At 41.9% G+C, this 23,608-nt stretch overlaps 1 protein-coding gene across 4 annotated transcripts in view; it reads left to right on the top strand.

Moving 5' to 3' along the window:
* The window catches only part of satb2 (SATB homeobox 2), a 57,778-nt gene that overhangs the window by 21,747 nt on the left and 12,423 nt on the right, over positions 1-23,608 (top strand). For 3 of the 4 annotated variants that reach the window (XM_085384313.1, XM_085384311.1, XM_085384310.1), the window contains 10 exons: positions 2,613-2,798; positions 12,762-12,888; positions 13,857-13,980; positions 14,580-14,682; positions 16,402-16,452; positions 16,532-17,124; positions 18,121-18,333; positions 18,459-18,545; positions 19,319-19,471; positions 21,432-21,626. In XM_085384313.1, coding sequence (XP_085240439.1) covers positions 2,613-2,798; positions 12,762-12,888; positions 13,857-13,980; positions 14,580-14,682; positions 16,402-16,452; positions 16,532-17,124; positions 18,121-18,333; positions 18,459-18,545; positions 19,319-19,471; positions 21,432-21,626 — 1,832 coding nt within the window. The remainder of the gene's footprint in view (positions 1-2,612; positions 2,799-12,761; positions 12,889-13,856; positions 13,981-14,579; positions 14,683-16,401; positions 16,453-16,531; positions 17,125-18,120; positions 18,334-18,458; positions 18,546-19,318; positions 19,472-21,431; positions 21,627-23,608) is intronic. The other variant, XM_085384312.1, reaches the window with a different exon arrangement.

Below are 23,608 nucleotides of genomic sequence, written 5' to 3'. Positions count from 1 at the left end.
CTCAGGTTTGACCACAGTAAGAAGAGAAGAAGAAAGAAAGTGTTGAAGCAAGAATGGATGATAAAGTGTAAAAAAGGAAGGAGACAGGGGGCGGGCTTTTCTGAGCTGAACGGATGGATGGTTGGTTGGACTGCAGTAATGATGGGTTGTTTTCAAAGACAGGAAACTCAACGTGTCTCCTCCAAACCACTGCTGCCATGAGGAGGGGGCCACACACACACAAACACCATATGTCCACCAACTTCCAGGCTGCGACACTCACAACAAAGAAAAGCTGCCAAGATACACACACCCCCTTCCACTGCTTGCATACACATATCTTATTTTAATATCCCTGTTCACTCATCCCTATACATATTAGAGGGATTAGAGGTTTGAGGCTACATCACATCGTCCAAACCAGATCATACAGTCGGCGGGCAAATCACAGGACACTGCATATGAGAGAAGACAGATTGAGGTGGAGACGGAGGAAAGAGCGAGATAGAGGCAGAGAGAGAGGGAGAGAGGAGTGCTGGTCGGAGGGAGCTGCTCTGTGTTGACAGTTATATTTCCCTGTTGGGGGAAATTCACTTACTTGAATTGGCATGGTGCTCCAGTGTGTAATTCACTCCATGAGAGCCTGGAGGACTGGGAGCAGAGTGATTAATGAGGAGGAAATAGAAATATAGAAATTGACTGATTAAAACAACGGGTGGGATGGATCGGGGTGCAAGGGGAGCTAATGCTGCATGCACCCTAAAGTGTTTGTATGGATGTGTGTGTGTGCCGGGAAAAGGAGACAAGCATGCCTCCGTGTGTCTGTGTGTGTTATTGTGTGGTATTCATGCAGTAAAACACACGCCATGCTGAGCATTATTAGTGCTGGGACGCTGCCTAATGCCACAGTCCGTCATTTCTTCAGAGGGCTTTAATTAATTGCTGGTTGACAGGTGGCCCAAAACCAAAAGCCTTTTAGGAAAAAGGCGGATATTGGAGAGGACGGATTGATATTCCACTAAAGAGCCGAGAGGAAGAAATTTTGGGATTGGATTCTTACCTTAAGCAGATAATGAAGAAAGAGGAAGAAGCACATGAATAATCAAGACCTGGATGACAGTGTTACAGGGGCGTCAGACAAAAAGTTTGAGAGGAAACAAAATAAAAGAGAACTACAGGATTTTAAAATAAAAGGCATCCACCAATTAGCCGTGGAGTAAGAGAGACATCAGCTGTTATCGTCAGAAGCTGTAGATGTTGTCATAAGTCACTCAGACCTGTAAGGCTTATATTTTTCTGTCTTTAAGCCTTTTCTCCAAGCTATTTAAAAATGAAATCCATTTGGTTTAATGCAATCCAGTTCAGATTACAACATTTCTCACCTTAGAGCCCCTTTAACCTACTAAAATTGAAACATGGCAGTATTACAGAAGAAAACTAACAAGTTCTCCTTCAGCAGATCTTTTTCTTTAGTGAGAAAAATCCAAATCTTGCCTACTGAACTTCAGCTCTTTCACATGCATGAACTGCTGCTCAGTGAAGTAGGTGTGAGTGTTGAATTGTTGGTTTTAGACAACAGACAACCCCAGCTCAGTTCTGAAGAGAATGTGACAGATGAAAATCATGCAGATGCTGTTAGTCTGTCACTGTCTCTATCTATCTATGTGTATATATGATGTGATAAAAACTTTAAACTTGCACATGTATTGCAGCGATGTGGTTCAAAGCATTGCTGCTGATGGCATTAAAACCAAGTCAAGGATTTTGCTTTCATGAATGCATGCATGCGCGTCTGTGTATGCGTGTGTGGTATTAATGAGGGACAAGAACTTCTTCACTTGATGAGCGCAGAGAGAAAGTTCTCATAAGACAAGATAAGCTTCCACACTGTTAGTGAAGGGCATGATAAGTGTACAGGAAATAGATGTGATGGCCTTTGGAATGTGTGTGTGTGTGTGTGTGTGTGTGTGTGTGTGTGTGTGTGTGTGTGTGTGTGTGTGTGTGTGTGTGTGTGTGTGTGTGTGTGGTAGAATTTTCCAGAGAATCTGGTTTGAGTTTTTCACCTGGTTTAAATTTGCATACTCGAGAAAGACTTATCATGTTAATTCAAGAAGCTGTGACCCTACACCTCTCTTTTACCATATATTAATCATCTTTTGCCACAGCTCTTCCACTTTTTCTGGTTGCGACACTGTTGTCACATTTTTATTTTTATGTTATTAATAAACTAAGATAAGCAGCTGCTGCTTTCACCCTTAAGTCTTTTGTATATTGGTTTTGCATACGTGCTATGGGAACCATTATTATGACTACTTATCTAATAGTCCGTTAGATGAAATGCCTGTGAACGTGCAGCGTGCAGGGAACAACACTGTTAGAGTCTATGTAAGATTGCATATCATTTTCCATTCCTAGCTGGTTGCCGCATATTGAGAGTTTCAGGTGTTGCAATACTCAACAGTGTGAAAGAAAAAGGATGAATTGATTACAAGCTTAACCCGCAGTGAATATAATCCACATGTTTTCTATCTATGAGGGATGAAATGCCATGTGATCGCAGACAATTAAAGCCAGGCATTAAAAAATCTTCCTGTTGCTTTTCTCCTTCTTCTTTTTATTGTCCTCCACAACAGGTCTGATGATTCCAGTCTTCTGTGTGGTGGAGCAGTCAGATGGAGGGATCCAGACAGACGGATGTGAGGGACGAGAGGAGCACGCAGAGTTTGTCCTGGTCAGGAAGGATATACTCTTCTCTCAGCTGGTGGAGACAGCTCTGCTGGCCCTCGGGTACTCCCACAGCTCTGCAGCACAAGCCCACGGTCAGTCAAAGACATGCTGTTACATCTGTAATGCGCCTATTCTCTCCATGTTTTAAAAGACACACGTTCTTACACTGAGACAAATTCTTGAAAGTGAACGGTGTAATTGTATAAGACACTTGTCAGAATATCTACATGCTACACTGTATAAATGTGACTGTGCTAACGCTAACAGGTTTGCTGTCCTCTCAAAGACCAAAACCCCCAAACTAAAGTATAACTACGCAGCAAATGATTATTTGTTTGTCAGCCAAGACGCAGACAAACCATCAAAGTTTGAGAGCATGAATGGGCAGAGTATGAGTTTGGTAAGCCTCAGGCTGCAGTAGGTTCATACATAAAATACACCTGTTCATGTGTGTAAAACTAGATTATATATTACAAATATGCTGCAAACAGCTATCTCAAAGGCAAACCTACATCTGTTTCCAGTCTTTATGCGAGGCTAACTAGCAGCTAGGTAGCTGCTAACTAACTAGCAGCTAGTTAGCCTTTCATGTAGCCTGAGATTAATACTTGTAAATGAGTATTCCTCCTTAACTAAGGGTAACTAAATAAGAGTGATGATTATCAGTCATTTTTAGTCTATTTGAAAAGCTACAACAAGCAGCCTATTAGCTTAGCTTAACGTAAAGACTGGAAAGCTCAAAGGTAGCCTAAAATGAGTGTAACTTAGATTATTAATAGTGTTATAACAGTTGAACCAAAAAACCCCTCCTTTATCAAATTCAAAATCAAACTCCAGACATTAAGTCAACATCAAAAGGAACCCAAACGCAACAACAACGATGCTGCTAAACAAAGTAAAACACTAGGTAAATACAGAAAGACTAATCCTGTCACTATACTATTACTTAGATTCTTAACATGCTATGTCATGCTGACTCTTGTTGATAGCATGACAAAAGTTTCACTGAGGCTCACAGTGTAAACTATAATACTGTGTCAGAGTTAAATGTCCTGCAGCTCAAAGGTCAAGACAAGAATGAAAGAAGACTCTCCCTCTAATCAGTGGTCTGAGAACAAAAGTGGATGTGAGGTTGCCTATTTGGAGCAGACACTGAACTATTACAGTGGCAATAAGCTAAAGAATGCTTCAAAAACACAACTGAAGCACAGACAGAGCCTGTAAAACTCATTAAAGACACAACAAAGAGCTGGACAGGAATGTCTCCCGAGACAAAAATATATTGTCTATGTGTGTGTGTGCGTGTGTGTGTGTGTGTGTGCGTACAGTATGTGTGAGAATGTTTATGAAGCAGAGAAAAAGAAAAAAAACTATAATTTATTGTTGCACACATGGTAGTCATCTGAAACAGGACAGTGTCATTTACTGCTGTCTTTTCTCGAGTATGCAGAATATTCCATCTGCGGGAGTTGCCTCACATCACTATAAAATGGTAACAACAGAGTGACAGTGAGCAACACAGCTATTGCAATACTTTGAAAATGGTGGGAGATCCCCATCTGTTTGAAATCTCGATTGTTTGTGTGTGTATGCATCTGCCATATAAGGTCCTGGTATTCAGGACAAAAAGAAATCTTGTTTTGCATATCGTCCTAAATATGATACATCATCTGGTGACCGCATATGCTACTGTTTGTGCAGTAGCATATGCAGCAATGCATGCAATATTAATAATATAGTATAATACGTTTTTTTCTTTTAAGCTGACCTTCCTGTAGGAGTTTAATTTAAATGATCTGATTTGCTCCACTGTACATGTTTGGAAATCACTGTCCTATAATATGTCTACTATAGATTTCTGTGATTTAACTGACTGTGCCTGCTAAGGTAGCTCACAGCACCAAAAAACCAGATGAGGATAAGTCTATACAGGAAGTACTGCTGCATATTCAGGTTAAAAAAGATGACATTAAATAAAGAAAACTAAAAAACGGCTTATGTGAGTTGTGGAAATCTGGATCTAATGTTTACAGTGTTGCAAGTAGCCATCTCTAAGCTGGTTTATTGCTAGCTGATGCTCCAGGCTGTGGTTGTTCAGGTACAGCTGTGGTCTAAAGCAGCAGTCCCCAACCTTTTTTGCGCCACGGACCGGTTTATGCCCGACAATATTTTCACGGACCGGCCTTTAAGGTGTCGCGGATAAATACAACAAAATAAAATGGTAAATGGCCTGTATTTATATAGCGCTTTACTAGTCCCTAAGGACCCCAAAGCGCTTTACATATCCAGTCATCCACCCATTCACACACACATTCACACACACATTCACACACTGGTGATGGCAAGCTACATTGTAGTACCGGTACTGAAAAAAAGAAGATTTATTCATAACACACGTGAAAAGACCCAGGAAAACAGAGTTAACGCTAAAAACGATAACAAAATAACGCTGAAAACCGATAAAAACCCTGGAAACTATACATTTCACACCTGAGCCTCAACTCTCGCGGCCCGGTACCGGTCCGAGGCCCGGGGGTTGGGGACCGCTGGTCTAAAGCTTACATACGCTCATCACAGTAATTTGGGGATTTTAATGATTTCTTTGAACGGTTCTTTTTCTTGGTGGTATAATTTTACAACATACATCTTTAATGACTTGGGTGCATAAGTTAGAATTTATTTGGGGTTTTCTTTAAAAGTATGCATATAGGCTCAAATAAACACACTCACTTGAATCTTTTAATAAATGGCTGAAGTGACTTGTATTTTCACGAGGCCAAGTCCAATTAAATAGTGATTATGAGTGACTAAAACTGGTAGTTTCTCTTTGCCAACAAAAAAAAAGAGATTTGTTTGCTAGTACTCACTGGATTAATCAATACACAAAACAATGGGAAAATCACTGGAACTTGGTATATGGACTGGTTCTCATATACTGCTTTACTGCTCCACTTGAACACTTTATACAACATATCTCATCCACTCAGTCACACTTGCATTCATAGAAGCACTTTTTTGTGTAATTTCTTTCTATCTAACGCTCACACTCTGATGGTGAAGATGCTGAACTGCCGATTTGCACAAGTTGGAGCAATTTCTAAACAATGCCAATTCCATGATGATCACTTCAAACAGCTGCATGTACGTACATGTCATTTGGATGTGTTGCCACTTTGCCAAGGTCTTGAAAAAGACGAAAAACGAAAAGTAACTGGCAACCCAGAAAACCCCAAGATGCAATGAAGTCGACACTGCTGGAACACCAGTATCACCAGTATCACTGACCACAGTGAAGCATGTTTTGTGCCATGTATAAGTACATGACACAAAGTAGATGGAATATTGAAGGTGAAGAAGGAATGCCTCCAAATTCTTCAACTTAACAGGTAGAAAGTTGAAACTTTGACTGGAATTATGCTAGAAGATTGTTAATAGCTATCAAGAGAGGTGGAATTTGAAAAGGAAATATTAGTGTGAGCCTGTATGCAAACCCAAAATAAATTCAAACTTCTGCACCCAATCCTTGATTTTTCAAGTCACTATAGATGAATACTTTTTTGAGTGTGAGTGAACTTCTGACCACGGCTGTGACCCTCTAATGTCATATGTCAGTCAACAGTAACCTTTGCTCTCATTGGAAGTTGGTTCAATTGCTCACCTCAAAGTCAGATGAAGTCACTGACTGTCACTGACATCTCTGTGTTAAAGCCTGCTAAGATGTTTCCATCAGCTCAATTAGTTATAATTGCAATAGCTTTCTTTGGTGAGAAAAAATAACAATGGAAAAATGGAACATCTTAATCCCGCTGTGTATTATTAGTGGTACTGTCTATGCCAAAGCATAAAATGAAATCATATAGAAAGGCCCAGGTGATTTGAGAGTGTAGAAAATATTTTATTTCCTTTATAAGATAATAGTGAGGTGATCTTAAACCAATTGGCCAATCTGCTTCACTGATATTAGTCTGTTTGTATTCAAAGTGTAAAGAAGAGCATTTATAAACTGATTGTTGTGAGCTGCTTATGCTGCTCGTCTTTTGTTCTTCTGGTTGGAAAGATTCAGAGCTACAATTGAAGCCTTGTTAAATTAGTTAGAAAAATAAACTTTACTCACATGCACATCATCCAACACTGATGCACTGAAATAGCACGCTAACTGCTATACCAAGTGTTTGCTGTGGTCTGCAGATGAATGCCATTAGTAGCATCAGGGGAGTAGTATCAGGGGAGGTCTCTCTCTGTCTGTCTCATCAGTGTGCATGGAAAACAGTGAGACCACATTGGTCTCCTGTCCACATCAATGAACAAACAACAATAAAAAAAAAAAAGCTAGACTGAATGGGACATCCCAACTCCACACAAACTAAACTCCTGCAGCTGACTTGAGCAACGTTCACGTGTTACTTGTAAACTCTCTTTAACCCCTGCAAGGATCCACTGGCATAGAATCGCACTTAAACTGGCATGCACGCTTGGCATGGAATACCATGTAGTCATGCAGTATCACAGACACAACACACTCTCTCTGTTAGACACACACACACACACACACACACACACACACACACACACACACACACACACACACACACACACACACACACACACACTTCTCCTCAGCTTCTCTCAAATGAATACTTTTTGTTTTTTAAAACAAGCGTTTATGTTAAATGAATAATTTCTGGCTTAAATTATACATTTTTTCCCCTGCGGTCCACAACCAAAATTACACAGAGTCCCAGCTATTTTCTCCCTGTTTGAATTGTGTCCTGCATTCTTGCGTCCCGGCGTTGTATTTAAAGTCCCCGGCAAGGACCACGGCCTTTCTTTAATTAGCTTAGCCCAGTAATTAACTGGGAGATATTGTTTATTTCAATTATAAGGGTTTGAAGGCTTTTATAGATTGGATGAGAGCAGACCTGTATTTTAAGGATTTAGTGAGCAAACAGTTAACAGTGGTCACTGAGAGAGAGCGAGAGAGAGAGCATTGTTGCTGTGCCACGTCTAACAGGCCAAAAAGGGTCAGTGCTGCAGAGCTGCAGTTTACTGGACATATGACTTTAAACTGGCTGTGAATTGCTTCTGACAGCATGTCGTTACATTTTGGACACCACTTTGTTATAACACATTCTTATCAGTTAAAAGCTAAGCTTTACTGCTTAATAAATTACTTATTAGTGCTTTGTGAATCTGTGAAAAGCAATTATTAAGGACACCTTTTGATTTGTAGGTTTGCCAGGTCTATTTTCGACCCTTTTATTAGAAATGATCATAGCAGCCCTTGCAAAAAATGTTTGATTTACCGAAATGAGAAAATTTTGCTTTTTGCAGCTGGCGAGTCACAGACAGGATCATAATAAAATCAGCGTATTAGTCAAAATTCACAAGTACAATATGTATCTTTAAAGAAACTTTTCAAAGGTTTTACTGCAACTGTGAGTTGAGGTTAAGAAAAGATCCTGTTGAGTTTAAACACACAGAGAGCCCACAGTGACCTGAGACACAACGTGTTTATTTACATAAAACCAAAATCATCGTCTTTTTTTAACTGAAACCAAACCGAGTCTTTCCATTCGAGAGCTCCATCCCAAACACCATCTAGCTTTAAAGTCATGTCTGTGAACATCACTCTAAAACTGGACTCACTGCTTCATAAAGGCAGATGATCAAAATCAGTTTTTAACTTGTTAGTATTTATCAGGCTAGCAGTGAAACACTCGGGGTAGTGTTAGGGTCATGGTTGTATTTTAGCCACACAGTCCATAACCAGTTTGCCCAAATATTCCACATAAATGGAAATTTATGTATCCAGCACCATCTCGACCTCTAACTAGGTCACAGGCAACCTATAGGATTGTAAGAGGAACACAGAGATAGAAGTCAGCGTACTACCTACAGACGACTGAGTGTATGCTGTGTTTGAACAGTTGCAACTTGCAGTCAGGATTGTCTTTACAACAAAACCTGAAGCCTTTATATCACTGGCTTTTTGACAGAAATAATCATTTTACCTCATAGAATATGTAAGTTGTTGGTCTCTTTAGATATCTTTAAATTTGAATGCCAAGACTTTGGAGAGCCTGGTGCCTTATAAGCGTGCATGATTGTATATACTCAATCAGTGGCACTGGCAATAACCCAAATCCTAGTTGTGAACTAAAACCCCAAATTTTTTGGAAAAAAAATATAACTTTTGAGAGTGACTACTTTGTGGTTCCCAATTTTCAATACTTGGGGGAGTGAAAAGGAAAAAAAATACATCCTCTGATTTCAAAGGGTTAGGATTAGGGTCATCACTGGTGAGAACGTAGAGCTCAGAGAGTTCTGTATCCAGTGAGTTGCATCATAAGACCAACTGGTGCCGTTACTGAAGCTTTCGCTCCCGCTGGGCCGTTAGAGTAGACAGAAGACGTGTTTCACTCCCTGAAATGACAGCCTGATGGATTTTTATTTAGAGGAGTACCTCAAATGATAGACATCAGAGTCTGACGTGTGCGGTTTCAGTCAGTGTGTTTCCAGGGGCAGAACCTGGAACCATTTTCGAGGTCTCACATGTGTGTGCCGGCTTCGGCCTCTCTAAAATGCCGAATTGGATTAACATGTGTATATCTGAGTGTGCGCGCGCATAGTGGCATCCAGTGGCGTGCAGGGCTGTACGGGTGTCGACACAAGGAGTCAGAGACATTAAGTGTGTGTTTGGATTTGCATTTGTGTGGATGGGCACCCTTAGACATGAGCCAAGCCACCAGCCGGCCACATAAAAGCGTGTCTCTGGGAGGCGGAATTTTAATGTGGAAATGGGAACAATGATTTCTACTTTTAAACGTAGACGAGAAGCAGAGCCCATTGAACAGCAGACCAAAAAAAAGAAAAGATGAATCAATTATTAATGTATTTACCGTCACACTGAGCGTGAGTGTGTGAGTGCGTGCGTGTTTGCATGTGAACTGCTGCATGCATGCGTCCACGTCTCTGCATGCTGTCATGTGTCCTGTGTGAGTTTGTGTTTGTCTGCTTATTCACCCGTTTGCTTCCACCCAACTTGGCATCAGTGGAATTATTGGCTTGTTCTCAGATGTGCTGATGCTACATGCAGAAAATTAGTAGCCAGGGGGTGAGGCTGTTCTCTGCTGCTGTTGTTGTTTGGGTTTTAGAAAAGAACATGTCACATATTATATAGTGCTGCATTATTTCCGGTTTGATTTCCTCCCTTAGCTCGTTTTCCCTCTTCTTTATTGCGTGCCACACCCTCATTAGTCTCACCTGTTTTCTTCCACACCTGTTCCCTGCCTGTGTCCAGTGAGTTGATCGCATACCTCTCTGTATAAACTCTGCAGTTTCTTTCTCCTGACAGATCACCTTGTCTGTTTAATTGGGTCTTCGAGCAATCCCTGTATTCCTGATGCATTTCTTATTTTTCCCATGATCCTTTTGGGCTGTGAAATGGAGATTGCCCTTTGCCTGCTCCCTCACTGCCAGCCTTTCTCTACTTCTGACTAAAGATTTGGATTTTAGACTTCTGTGTATCTTGCATTTAGCTCCTCTGCCTTGCCTTCCTTATACATGTATTTTTATAGGCGCACAATATACATGCGATTGCATGATTGATGAGTGCAGATTTTAAAAGCGTGATTGTTCATTTCTTTTAACGTTTAACATTTTCCGTTAGAAGCACCGTAAGCCTCCCTCATCTGAACTGTGCGTGCACGTGTGGGAAGTGAGAGCACTCCAATCTTTTTAACCTTCTTTATTGCTTCTGTCTGCATATGTAAACATGTTCTTAGCAGATTCAAAGCCGTATGACCATGAGGCAGTTTTAACTTCCATCTTCACGCCTTTTCCTCTTATTTACATCTTTGTTCTCATTCCTCTAATTCCACGTCCGATGATGGCAGGTGGCTGCTCTTTCCCAGGCCTGCTTCTGCAGACGTCTCTTGAGTCGTTTGGTACCGGGCCGCGAGAGTTGAAGCTCAGGTGTGAAATGTATGGTTTTCAGGGTTTTTATTGGTTTTCAGGGTTATTTTGTTATCGTTTTTAATGTTAACTCGGTTTTCCTGGGTCTTTTCAGGTGCGTTATGAATAAATCTTATTTTTTTCGGTACCGGTACTAGTTTTATTTTGTTGTATTTATCCGCGACACCTTAAAGGCCGGTCCGTGAAAATAATGTCGGGCATAAACCGGTCCGTGGCGCAAAAAAGGTTGGGGACCGCTGCTCTAGGGTTCTTTTCCTCCCTTAAGGGGGTTCAGACTTTTTTGTGCATAGGGTTTTAATGATGCTCTCTCTGTATGACCAAATAATTAACAACACAGCTCTGCCTGAGTGGAATCAAAGATATAACTGAGCTGTAATCACAGCTAAAGGAGAGAGGGAGATCAGAGAGGACAACTCAGAGAAAGGCGGGAGGAAAGGACAGGGGGAGATATGGAGGAGAGGTGGGAGGGAATAAGGGGATGAAAAAAGAGAGCGAGAGAGCGAGGGAGCTTCTCAGGACCCGTCTGGATCTCATTTAGAGGATAGTAATGCGATTAGCTTTGTTTAGTTTTCACAGCTCCAGCCAGTCCGCATGAAAAACCCATGTGAGTGAGTGCGGTACTGTGTGTGTCTGCTCGTGTGTTCTGGTAAAGGTGAAATGCTCGTGTGTGACTGTGCGTATTACGCTAATATTCTTAAAGAGATTCAACTAGATTCCTTAAATCAAGAGATCAACAGTATCGTGGCAGTGCAGACCCGCAGAAACACGAGTGCCTCATAATTCAAAAAGAAAAAGCATGTTTCTGTTTGCGCTGACAAAGACCCCAGAATGTTTCAAACATCAGCCGAAATCCAATTTAGCCCAGTCCGGCAGCAGAATTTCTCACAGATCTATTTGCAGAGGGGTTTATGATGTTGTGTCTCTTGACTCTGTATCCATGTAACCAGAACACTGAGAGATGGTGATGTGTAGATTTGAAAAAATAATTGCAATTTTTGAGCAACAGAAATAAAATCAACATGTAGGGATAAATATTGCAGGGCTTGAATGATCTAAACTGGCTGTTTAGATCATATGCTTAGCTTCTGGGTGGGAAAATGATGCCTGTGTGAAAGTACCTTAAAAATGCTTCTTTCTCATGGCCAGCAGAAGAGACTCCTTTGGTTGGGAAAAGAAATTTGGAAATCTAAAAGAAAATTGTCATTTTGTAAACGATGGTCTCCATTAAGTTGTACAGGAAGATCAATCGGGCTATACTTTTGATTTCTCAGTCAGAGCAACTTGGCAAGGCAGGACTTTCCTAACTAGTGGGTGTCTCCAGAGCATTTTAAATGTACATTATCCCAGTCTTCAAAGTGTCTGTTAACATTCCCATCCATCTAACATTCTCAGAATAAAACAAGGGCAATAAACAGTAAATTGAACAGTAGGTGAAGGTGGTGTGTTCAATTCAATTCAATTTTATTTGCACAGCGCCAAATCACAAGAACAGTCACCTCAAGGTGCTTTATATTGTAAGGTAGACCCTAGAATAATACATACAGAGAAAAAACCAACAATCATATGACCCCTTATGAGCAAACACTTTGGTGACAGTGGGAAGGAAAAACTCCCTTTTAACAGGAAGAAACCTCCGTCAGAACCAGGCTCAGGGAGGGGCGGGGCCATCTGCTCCGACTGGTTGGGGAGAGAGAAGGAAGACAGGATAAAGACATGCTGTGGACGAGAGACAGTCTTTTCAATCTGACTGCAACTGCTGTCTTTAAAGAAAAACACCAGTCAATAGAGTGATGGCCATCCAACACACAGGAGGCCACTCTTTATTTAAACACCACTTCTCATGGTTAATAACAATCAAAGCCAAGCCGTCTAAAATGTACAACACTTTTCTAAGCTACAGTTAGCGTGCAGCACTGTAGAGATGAAACACTTTACTAGTCACAGTGAGTGCTTGGGTGAAAATCTCTTTTGCTGCTTTCCATCATAGTCTGCTGAGTTTTGTACTTCCTCTGTTGTGTGATGTCAAAAGGTTGTTTAACAATGATTGAAAATTGACAGAAGTATGTGCTCTCTCTTTTCAGGCATCATAAAGGTGGGAAAGTGGAATCCTCTTCCCATTCACTTTTTGACTGATGCTCCAGAAGCAACAGTTGCTGACATGTTGATGGAGGTTTACCACATGGTCACATTACGCATTCAACTACAAAGGTCAGACTGTGTTTTGAAAGACAGATGTGAGAGGATGTTTTTTTTTCTCATTCATTAGACTTTAGAACAAACTGTGTGCAGCACTGTAGCAGAGACTTGTAAGTCTGTATTTTATGGGTACAGTGTGTATGTGTGTGTGTGTGTGTGTGTTAGATCAGATACTTGGTCCACTGGGCTGCTGATGTCATTGCAGCTGATTGCAGTTCAGGAATTTACCATATATATCAAATTTGAAAGCAACAATATTGAAACACTAAAGTTCTATTTAAACAACCCGGTAGGGAATTATCTATTATCTGTCTCCGTCAGGGAGAGCCCGCGTGCCAGGAACTGTCGGTTCCCGAGAAATGGTGAAGCAGAATCTTGATGGGTAGATAAAACCAGATAAACTCCAGATGAGAGGGTTATTATTGTTATTGTCTTGGCGCATACCAGCCAGGTTTGTTTACATGTTTATTCATGTATCCATGGCAAAGGCAGACGTTTCACATGCTTCGTGCTCCGAGTTGAAATTATTTATTTGAGGTTAAAATTAAATAAAACCAGAAAGATTAAAAGGAGATAGACCCTAGATGGGAAGTAGTGGTTTGTGGTTGATGTTAATACATGATGCTTGGATTATGGTTGGGGTTATGTGTTCATTCCGGTTTACATTTCTTTTCTTGCTTAGAGTTACATGAGCAAATATGAATCTAATGGTGGCTTAGTTTAACATTAAACTACTTTTTAAACTTAAATAAACCTTGTAGGATTTAAACCAACCAGTCGTTGGCGATAAGTAATCTAACCCCTGACCTTATGTGTCAAAAGAGGTGACTGTGACAGAATAAAATATGCTAACTGATACAAGTGCAAAACTACTTTTGTCTCCCTCTATAACCTACAGGTAGATGTGGAGGTAGGTTAGTGGTTGTGCTCCTGTCCAAAAATGAGCCTAACAAACTGATGTGTGGTTTTGGTTTGTATAGTTTTTCAAAGCTGGAGGATCTGCCCTGCGAACAGTGGAACCATGCAACTGTCAGGAATGCTCTCAAAGAGCTTCTAAAGGAAATGAACCAAAGTACTCTGGCCAAAGAGTGTCCTCTATCACAGGTATGACTCACCAGAATGTAGCATCTCTACTGCGTCTTCATATCAAGGAGTTAATCTGCATGCAAAAAGTGCTCTAAGTACAATGGTCCTCTACAAGAGATATCTTTACACATGTATTTTAGTGACAAGCTCTTCACACACCCTGGCTACAGACAGCCCTCACGAGATCCATTTGGGCACATTTAGAAACAGCCACGAGCTATTGTTGCAAGCTTTTAATCAAACTCCACCCCAAAAGTTTAAGTGCCGTGTTAAAGTCCTCAGCTGTATGTTTGACCCTCTAGCCTGGTCCTATTCTCACTCGTGTCTGAGAAGTGTTTGCATACTGTGTTTAAATGGATCTCTGGTGGGGGTGTCGATCACTGCATCAATTGCAAGCATATGTGTATGTGGCTGGAGATTCCCTCGCTGCACCGTACTGGCTCGAGTTTCCATGGGTGGCTTCCAGTCATGATTAATGTTTGTCTGTTTCTATTGTGTGCGCGCAAGAGTGCATGTTGTATGTGTTTATGTGTGCATGCCATGTGGTTGTTGCGTGAGTCTAAGCATTTCATATTATGCTGGTTATTAATTATCTCTCCCCTCTTGTTCCCTCTCAGAGCATGATTTCCTCCATAGTGAACAGTTCCTACTATGCCAACGTATCCACTGCCAAATGTCAAGAATTCGGTCGTTGGTACAAGAAGTATAAAAAAATCAAAGGTGAGGCTAATAGAGTTTGAGCCAGAGTTCTTAAATCATCTGGTAGTTGGACCAGTGGCCAAGGAGTTGTAAAATGATTTCTGGAGTAAAATAATAAAAACATACAAATCTGTCTACTTTTCTGGTGAAATGATAACACAGTTTTACTTCTTCTGCAATATACTTTGAAATAAGTCACACAAGATTATCTGAGAGTGCAAACTCTTGAGCGAGAGCTGCAATGAAGAGCATTAAATGAGTGCTCCACTGATGCAACACTGCACTCCTATAACATTAAATGGACAAAAGATGATCGAAACCATTTTTTCAACATCTAATCCCACATTGTCTATAATGCAGCTCTGAAGACAGCAGAATTTTATAACTAGCTACTAAAAGGCCCAACTCACTTTTATTTTAGCCATGCAGCTACAACATATGTGAGCTACATGTAACCACACATCTTTATGGCAACCCTTGATACACCACATGAGGAGTGCAAGAAGCGTGACTGGTCAGCTTGGGCTGAGTTTCGTAAGCCATAGAGAGGGACAGTAGCATAGGTGGGCGAAAAGGTTCAGTGGTTTATTCCAGAACGTACTTCTAGCAAAGACTTAACACTGCAAGCCATCCAGGTGCCACTTGCCCTCTATGTGAATAAACAAACACTCACACAAGCCCTGAATATCGAGAGCTTGCTCAGTATTCCAGCTGCTGGTGTATCCAGCAAAAACTAATAAATAAAATAAAATATTGGATACAAGTCAGAGCAAAACCTTAGATTTGAGAAAGGATGAAGCCCTCAGTAACTCTGTCACTCTCTCGGTCAGGGTGTTGCAGGTTTGAAGTCACTCACAAGAGCCATTTTCAGCCTCTCACTTTCCAGAAAGATGCTCACAGGTTAGATTGTCGTAGCTAAAAGGTCCAGTTGACTGATTAGAAGCAGTAGATTAGTTCCATCCATGAGGTCTGCCTTGGTAATGGGACCTATGCTAATGTTAAGTGTTAAATGTCAAGTCATTGTTACTATTATTTTGTCTCACAGTTATTAAAACAATTGTTGCTGCTATATCCAATATATATATAAAAGTATCACTTTTAATTGTTACAGCCTGACTTAGAGTTATACATGCGTATCTGTGTTTAATATCTACAACTGGAGTCCAGTCCAACTTGTGAATCATGCATCTTAGAAGATGTGGAGGAGTAGAAATCAGGATGGCTTTATGTAAATGGTTACAGTGACACTGATTGGATGTGATATTCAGTCATATAGTCCCCATAATATCCCTTCTTTTACTTAACCACACCAGCTTGTCCCACTCCCAAAAGCTACATTATAATAATGTAATAATAACAGAATAAACACTAGGCCAGAAGAGGAGAGAGGATGTAAGAAGAAAGTGAGAGAGGATGGAGTTATGCCGGAGCCTGCTGCGCTCCTGCTACGAGCTGGTGTTAAGTTACATTCAACATTTCCTCCATCAGTCCTGCTCCACAGATGTTGACATGACAGTTTCTTCAGAGCTGTTGTGGAGCTTTCAGCCGAGAACCCATGACACAATCAGCATCAGCATATGTAAATGTATATACTTACATTGATTTTTGGACACGTTAGGAACTTTAACTTTGGCTCAAAAGCTTAGCTCTCTTCTTTAAATGGATGCTGACGCAAAGTCATAGCTTTACACCAGCAGCATCATGTCACTCTTCTGATCTTCCGTTTGTTTTGTTGAGCAGGAGATTACTTGGAGAAGATGTGGTCTGGACGAGATGCTGCTGACATAAAAAGTAAGGAATATAATCCATTTTTCTGATACTGTGCTTAAATGAAGATATTTATTTGAACACACTCTCTGATTATCTCCAGTTGAGAGAGACAACATGGCCGACTTCTGTGTGTTGGGCCAGAGACCTCCACCTCATCTGGCTGGCCTGGCACAGCTTGGTCACCTGGGAGCCAGCAGTCCCCTCCTCAAATCTCCAGATTCGCAGGCACCCTCCCAGACACCTCAGCAACCACCTCCTCCTCCTCCTCAGCAGCAGCCCTCACCTCATGGTCCCCTCCATCACAGCCCTCCTCTCCGTACAGGGCAGGTGCCTCCTCCTCCCCCACCTCCACCGCCTGGTGCCCTGCAGCCCCTGCTGGGCCCAGGTGGACTGCTCTCTCCTCAACTCTCCCCGCAGCTGGTACGGCAACAGCTCGCCATGGCCCACCTCATCAACCAGCAGCTAGCCGTGAGCCGCCTGCTGGCTCACCAGCACCCTCAAGCTCTCAACCAACAGTTTCTGAACCACCCGCCGATCCCACGTGGTCCATCCAAAGCTGGCGGTGACCACCCTGGAAGCAACCCCTCTGCTTCTGAAGTCTCCTCTGAAATCTACCAGCAGGTCAGGGATGAGCTGAAGAGAGCTAGCGTGTCCCAGGCTGTGTTCGCCCGTGTGGCTTTCAACCGTACACAGGTAGGAACGCAGAGAAAGGTCAAGGCTAAGGCGTCAGGAGAGGAAGTTGTAAGGGGAAAATGAGAGGAAGAGGAGGAAGGCGATGTGACAGAGAAAGGAAATCAAGTTTCTAGTTGAATAAAACGTATGCAGAGGTTTTTAAATCTAAAAACTGAAATATGGCATTCAATGGCGTTAATCCGTCAGACGAGACCAAAAATACCCACACACATTTCTTACATTATATGGATCATATCAGGTGAGAAGAGGTTTACTGGGTAGAAACAAATGCCAGTTGCCCTTACTGGTCTGATTTTCACAAACACACACACTCAGAAAAACAACTCGGCTAATTTATGGTCACCCACCTTTTGGTATTTTTGGTGGGCTTATCAGAAGCGTGGCTGGGTTGCTCGCTGCGTCATTCAGTCTCCTCCTCCACCATCGCAGCAGCACAAACACCTGATGCATTCAGGCTGTGCTAAACTGGTTACTGCACGGCCCATTAGATCAAAGTAATGGGAGGTGGCTGATAGACCTATTGGTCTAGAGGCCAGGTGTTTTTCACTGGTGCATCACTTTGTGGTGGGTAGCCTCTGTATTTGAGAAGCTCAAACCAATATGCAAATACTTTTAAGTGTCTAGTTGTACGTTTATACGAGAAAACGAGCAGCTTCAAAGTGATTTACATTTGACAAAATCTATTTTTCAAGTCAAAATGATAAACATGTCTTTGTGTCAGCTTAATAAAAGTGAGGATTGTCTAGTTTTGAACATTTGGTTTAGAGGTTTAAAAAAAAAAAAAAATTCTGGATACTTTTGATATGCATTTGTGAAATGAAAGGAAAAAGCAAATTGCCAGTCTGGGTTTAAACAAAGAAGCCAAACGAGTCCAAGAATAGCATTATTGGAGCTTCAACAGTACACTTGAAGCATGGGAAAGGGACCATATATTTCAATTTTCCATGCTAGGGAGATGCAATAACATATCCTGCTGTGTGCGTTTGTGTTGGTCAGGGCCTGCTCTCAGAGATCCTGAGGAAGGAGGAGGACCCTCGCACGGCCTCGCAGTCTCTGCTGGTGAATTTGAAGGCCATGCAGAACTTCCTCAACCTGCCTGAGAGCGAGCGAGACCGAATCTACCAGGAAGAGAGAGAGCGCACTATGAACCCTTCGGTCGGCCTTCCCCCCTCCAACTCCTCCAACCCCGGCGCACCACGCCTTTCACAGGTTAGTGTGCCCAACGGGCCATAAACTGCGGTTGCCATAGCAGTGCATCGAGCGAGAAAACAGCGGTGTTTTGTATGAGTAATCATATGTGATGCTAACATGCCTTGTGTCATGTATGAGCTTAGAAAGTGTGGGAGAGGAGCTTGGAGGACCAGAAAATCCCAGATACCTGGGCCTCAATCTGGAAGAACAAGGCCAAGATCTGTAACTCTGTGAGTTATCTACCATCTTTAACTTGCCCTCACAAAGTAGACTGCAGCATGTCATGTGCTTCATCCTAAAACCTGCGCTGGGATTTGAAAGTTTTTATCTTAACAAATTCCATTTATAATGGAAAACAGCTTCAAAGCCATCAGAGGGACATATTGTAAACATAAAGGACATTATACAGTATTTGGAAATTTCCTTCCACAAGCACGTGGAGCAACATCAGTGATAAGAAGTACCCCTGATGTCAGGACAAATGCCCATTCATGGATCTGGGTGAATTGGTGCGCTATTCTTATTATGGCTATGTAAAATTATCTCAGCATCGTTTACACTGGGGGAATGTAAGCTAGCTGGTCTCTACATGTCTTGTGGATGACTTCAAACGCTGTGTATACAAGCTTTCTGAGAGCCAATACATGTTCATTCAAACAGAAACAACAAAGAAAGACAAAAGAGGAGGACTTAATGACTTTGATCTGTAAACACAACTCATGTGGGGACATGCGCTGCAGATGTGCAGCTGATGCTTGTACTGGGAACACTGCATGTCTGTTCTCAGAGCGACTTGGCCTGATCATCAGCTGATAACCTCTCCTCATATGTGTTTGTTTTTGTGGTTAAATTTCATAGTAGATTCATAAAGTAAATAACAAGCCTTAAACAATACGCGGTACGCCTCTGTGACTGTTTATCACTCATCTTGTTCTGTCGAAGCACAATAAAGTTCCTTTTTAAAAAATTGTGCTCTGCATTACATCATTATCCTGTCTCCCAGCCCAAGCCGTCTGGCCCGCCCTCTGACCTCCCACTGAAGCTGGAGTCACTGGTCAACATTACATCAGGCATCTATGATGAAATTCAGCAAGAGATGAAGCGAGCCAAAGTGTCCCAAGCTCTGTTCGCAAAGGTGGCGGCCAACAAAAGCCAGGTGAGGAGACTGTTGGGGAAAACAAGCCTACAAAATGACTTAAAGTGTTTGTTTTTCAGGTCAGATTCCAAGTGCAGTCACATATTTATATGTACTGCGATAGCGTAGCTGATATTTTTTGTACCCTGTGAGTTAGATAGTCAACTTGTTAGTGAGCATCACGATTGAACCAAAATCATTTGAATTAATAATGATTTATTACAAACTACAAAAGTTGTGGGACTGAGTAGAGCCAGCAAAGCTGGTACTCTGCCGGTAACACGATCTAAATGTTCATCAGCTGTTTCACCATCACTTCAAACCGGACGTGTGTGATCAGTTATGCTCTTAAAGCTCTGGTGACATAATGTTTGACATTAACACTGGCTGCAATTATTTATACCTCTATTGTTTTTTTTTAATTTTGAATCTTGGCCGCACGCATTAAGACATTATTTATATTTATATGTATTTACTTCTAATTTTTGGATAAAAATGAAAAAGGAAACACTTCAGTTTTTGCTTCTTGGTCTTAATTTCAGACCACGATGACTGAAACAATAATAGGAATTCTTTAAAAAAATAGTTTTTTAAATTTGTAGCAACTTGATGTTGCAGGATGTGACTCACATGGGATGTAGGTGGTCTATAAAGAAGGCTTGACAACATGTATACAGTATGTGCGTTGCTTTTGTGTGTATTTAGCGAGGTACCCCTGGTTGGTGGGTCTGGGGGTGGCTGAGGGTCATGGCTCACTGCACCCATCTGCTGCAGCTGGCCAGCAAGCAAGGACAGCAAGCAAGCGGGGGAGAGAGAGAGAGCGAGAGATGATCAGGCGATTAGCGGTGCATGCTGCCCGAGGTGGCTGGTTGAACACAACAGCTGGTGTCACAAACTGAACCAGTCTAGCAGATATAATTGAATCTTCTCCATCTCTCCTTCCTCCGTCTTCCTTTACCTCACACATCCTGCATCCTTCCAACTTTTACAACTTTTTATTTTAATTTGAGCTTCCCTCCCCGGGGTGGAGGGTGTCAGGTTAGGTGGTCTCACGATCTTGTCTGTGCTTGTCGCAGATGATGTGGTTGTGTCAGCCTCGTTGAGCCGTGACTCTCAATGGGGGGGTGGGATGAGAATGCTATAGATCTCAGCCAAGGACGAGGTGCTGCCCCAAGTGGACAAGTTTAAGTATCTTTGATTCTCGTTCATGATCGAGTGGAGTGGAGCACATTGACAGACGGATTGGCGCAGCTTCACCACTCTGTTGTGAAGAGAGCTGGCTGTGAAAGCAATGCTGTTAGTTTATGGGTGAATTTGCATTCCCACCTTCATCTTAGCCGTAAGCTCTGCATACTAATCAAAAGAATTAGATTGTAGATGTAAGCAGATGAAATACGTTTCCTCTAAAGGGTACCTGGGCTCTTCTTTAGGGATAGGGTGAGGAGCTTGGGGTTCAAAACACACATCAAAAGGAACCAACAGATTTAGTTCAGGCATCTGATCAGGATGTCTTCTGGGCACTTGCTGAGTGAGGTGTTTCCAATTTGTCCTGCCAGGAGGAGGCCCTAGGGCTGAGAGAGATGCTGGAGAGATTATGTCTCTCAGTTGGCTTGGGAACACATAGGAGTTGGAGGTGGTGGCTGTGGAGAGGCAGATCTGCTTCCACTGCTGTAACACAGACTCAGATAATGGATGAATAAACTCATTCATGTCTATCTCAGTTGCCACTTGTCATGCTCATCCCCGCTGCCACTTTCCAAACAGAGTAGATGCAGAGTCATCTGCTCTGCGTGCACGTGTGTGAGAGAGAAAGGTCGTAAAAAATTGCATAACAATTCTTTCTCACTGTGTATGACACAGTAGCAGAAGTCACCCATTAACATCCCTGTCAGCTATCGCACAGTCCACACTTCCTTTCTTTTTAACCTCACCTTTCCCCCCCCCCCCCCCCCCCACGCATACATCTTTGTCTCCTCTTCAGGGCTGGCTGTGCGAGCTACTTCGGTGGAAGGAGAACCCCAGCCCTGAGAACCGCACTCTGTGGGAGAACCTGTGCACCATCAGGAGGTTCCTGACGCTGCCGCAGGCCGACAGAGATCTTGCGTACGAGGAGGAGTCCAGACACCATCATAGCGAGAGGCTGCACACCGTCCTCCACATGCCACAGGACACACAGGTAAGTGTTTGCATGTGGAGGTAACGTGCACCTCAACACTCCATATCCAGATGCGGTATACAATGGGTGGATTTTATTTACAGCTGGCACAAAGACGGTGTCTCTAGTAAACACACTGAACAGATTTCCTGCACATCACCTCATCTCATAATATTTACAACTTGAAATCGGGAGAAAGTGCTTGGTCTTCATACCTACAAACACGTGTGTCCTAAAATCTATTTTTGATGGATTACTCGATTATTTCAGAACTGTTTCTTTAAAACATGGCCACCCCTTCTAATTACAATCTCCTAAAAAGTACGCAGATATGAATGTGCTGAACACACAGTACGGTATAAACACTGACTGATAAGGATGACTAAGATGCTGTAAAGAATGATATTAGAAATAGTTGTTACTGAGCTCCATTTTCATGGCACTTCTCACGTATTAAAACAGATGGAAGTGTATTCCTCTACCTTCAGAGACCAAATCTGTCATTATTATTGAGTCATTATATTTATTTAATCTAAGTTTGCGCAGTGCTGTTTGATCTTGTGGTGGGTGCACATGTGTTTGTGTGTCCCTGTGTGCCCCAGTGGAATGAAGAGTAAACAGAGTTGCTGGGTGGTGTGGCACTGGAGGAAATGCCCCATTAGTTTTTGAGGAGGGAGGCAGAGGCTGAAGGAGGCTTGAGAGAGAAGGGAGATCGATGGAGGAAGCACAGAAACGTGTTGGCATCTTTGGTTACTGTGAGCGCTCCAGTTGGACACACGCTGAAGCCGCCCCACCTAACTTTATCTGCATGCCTGGGTTTTGCTTTTTCTTCTAGTGCAAAGTTTAAATAAATTAGAAATGTAAGTCAAGTCCAATTAAAAAGTAGGATAGCACTTTATAATACGGCCCGTGACAAAGGTCTTTATTTCTCTGCAATTAAATTGAATTTAGGTGTATTTTATTTGAAAGAATAATGCAGTTATATTAACATGCAGATGCTTAAAGGTAGAATAAAGGGGTAACAAAGCAACAGTTATGCTCTAAATCAATTTAAGTAGTCCTCAGTAATTTTAAGTATTTTACAGGAAGGAGACAGAAATTATACGGAAAGCAATTTCAAGTATTTACTTTTAATTTTAGGTATAGCATAACAAATTTCACTGGTGTGTAATGAACAGGTAATGTTGTTCAATATTTTTCGTATTATGGTGTGAGTTAAACGTGCCTTCATTATTAAATCTTTTTTAATCCATGAAGGATTTTCCATTCATCAGTTGTCATTTTACACTCAGGCTGTTTTGTACATTACTTACAGTACAATTATTCTCTTCTTTCCTGTAAAATACCCAGTTATGCGAGGTAAAGTCACAGCATGACATGACCCACGCCCTGAAAAGAACTGTGTACTTATGGTGTCAGATAAAATGCACTTATAGCTTAATTATTTCCTGACTTGTAGCCCCCCCCCCCCCCCCCCCCCCCCCATTGTAATTATGCATTAAGTTGCAGGCCTTCCACAGCATGTCTTTATCCTGTCTTCCTTCTCTCTCCCCAACCAGTCGGAGCAGATGGCCCCGCCCCTCCCTGAGCCTGGTTCTGCTGGAGGTTTCTTCCTGTTAAAAGGGAGTTTTTCCTTCCCACTGTCACCAAAGTGCTTGCTCATAAGGGGTCATATGATTGTTTGGTTTTTCTCTGTATCTATTATTGTAGGGTCTACCTTACAATATAAAGCGCCCTGAGGCAACTGTTGTTGTGATTTGGTGCTATATAAATAAAATTGAATTGAATTGAAAGTATCGATAAAAATTTTTTTTTTTATAAATAGTGCCATGATCCAGTGGCGACAGCCTCTATCAGTTATATAGTTATATTTAATGTAGGAGTGCTGCCACAGCATGCAAACCCTGTATACATGCCTGTGGTTTACCATACTTGACTCCAGAGGAGGAGCTTGTTGGTACATGAAGGTATCTGTGTTTATGTTAATGTTGAACCTGCCTAAC

This window comes from Rhamphochromis longiceps, linkage group LG16 (genome assembly GCF_057381845.1).
Source record: "Rhamphochromis longiceps isolate RC_006_pf linkage group LG16, R_longiceps_female_GT1.1, whole genome shotgun sequence".
In the NCBI taxonomy this organism is placed as follows: domain Eukaryota; kingdom Metazoa; phylum Chordata; class Actinopteri; order Cichliformes; family Cichlidae; genus Rhamphochromis; species Rhamphochromis longiceps.
Note: the sequence above shows the minus strand (reverse complement) of the source record. Positions and strands in the feature narration are given on the sequence as shown.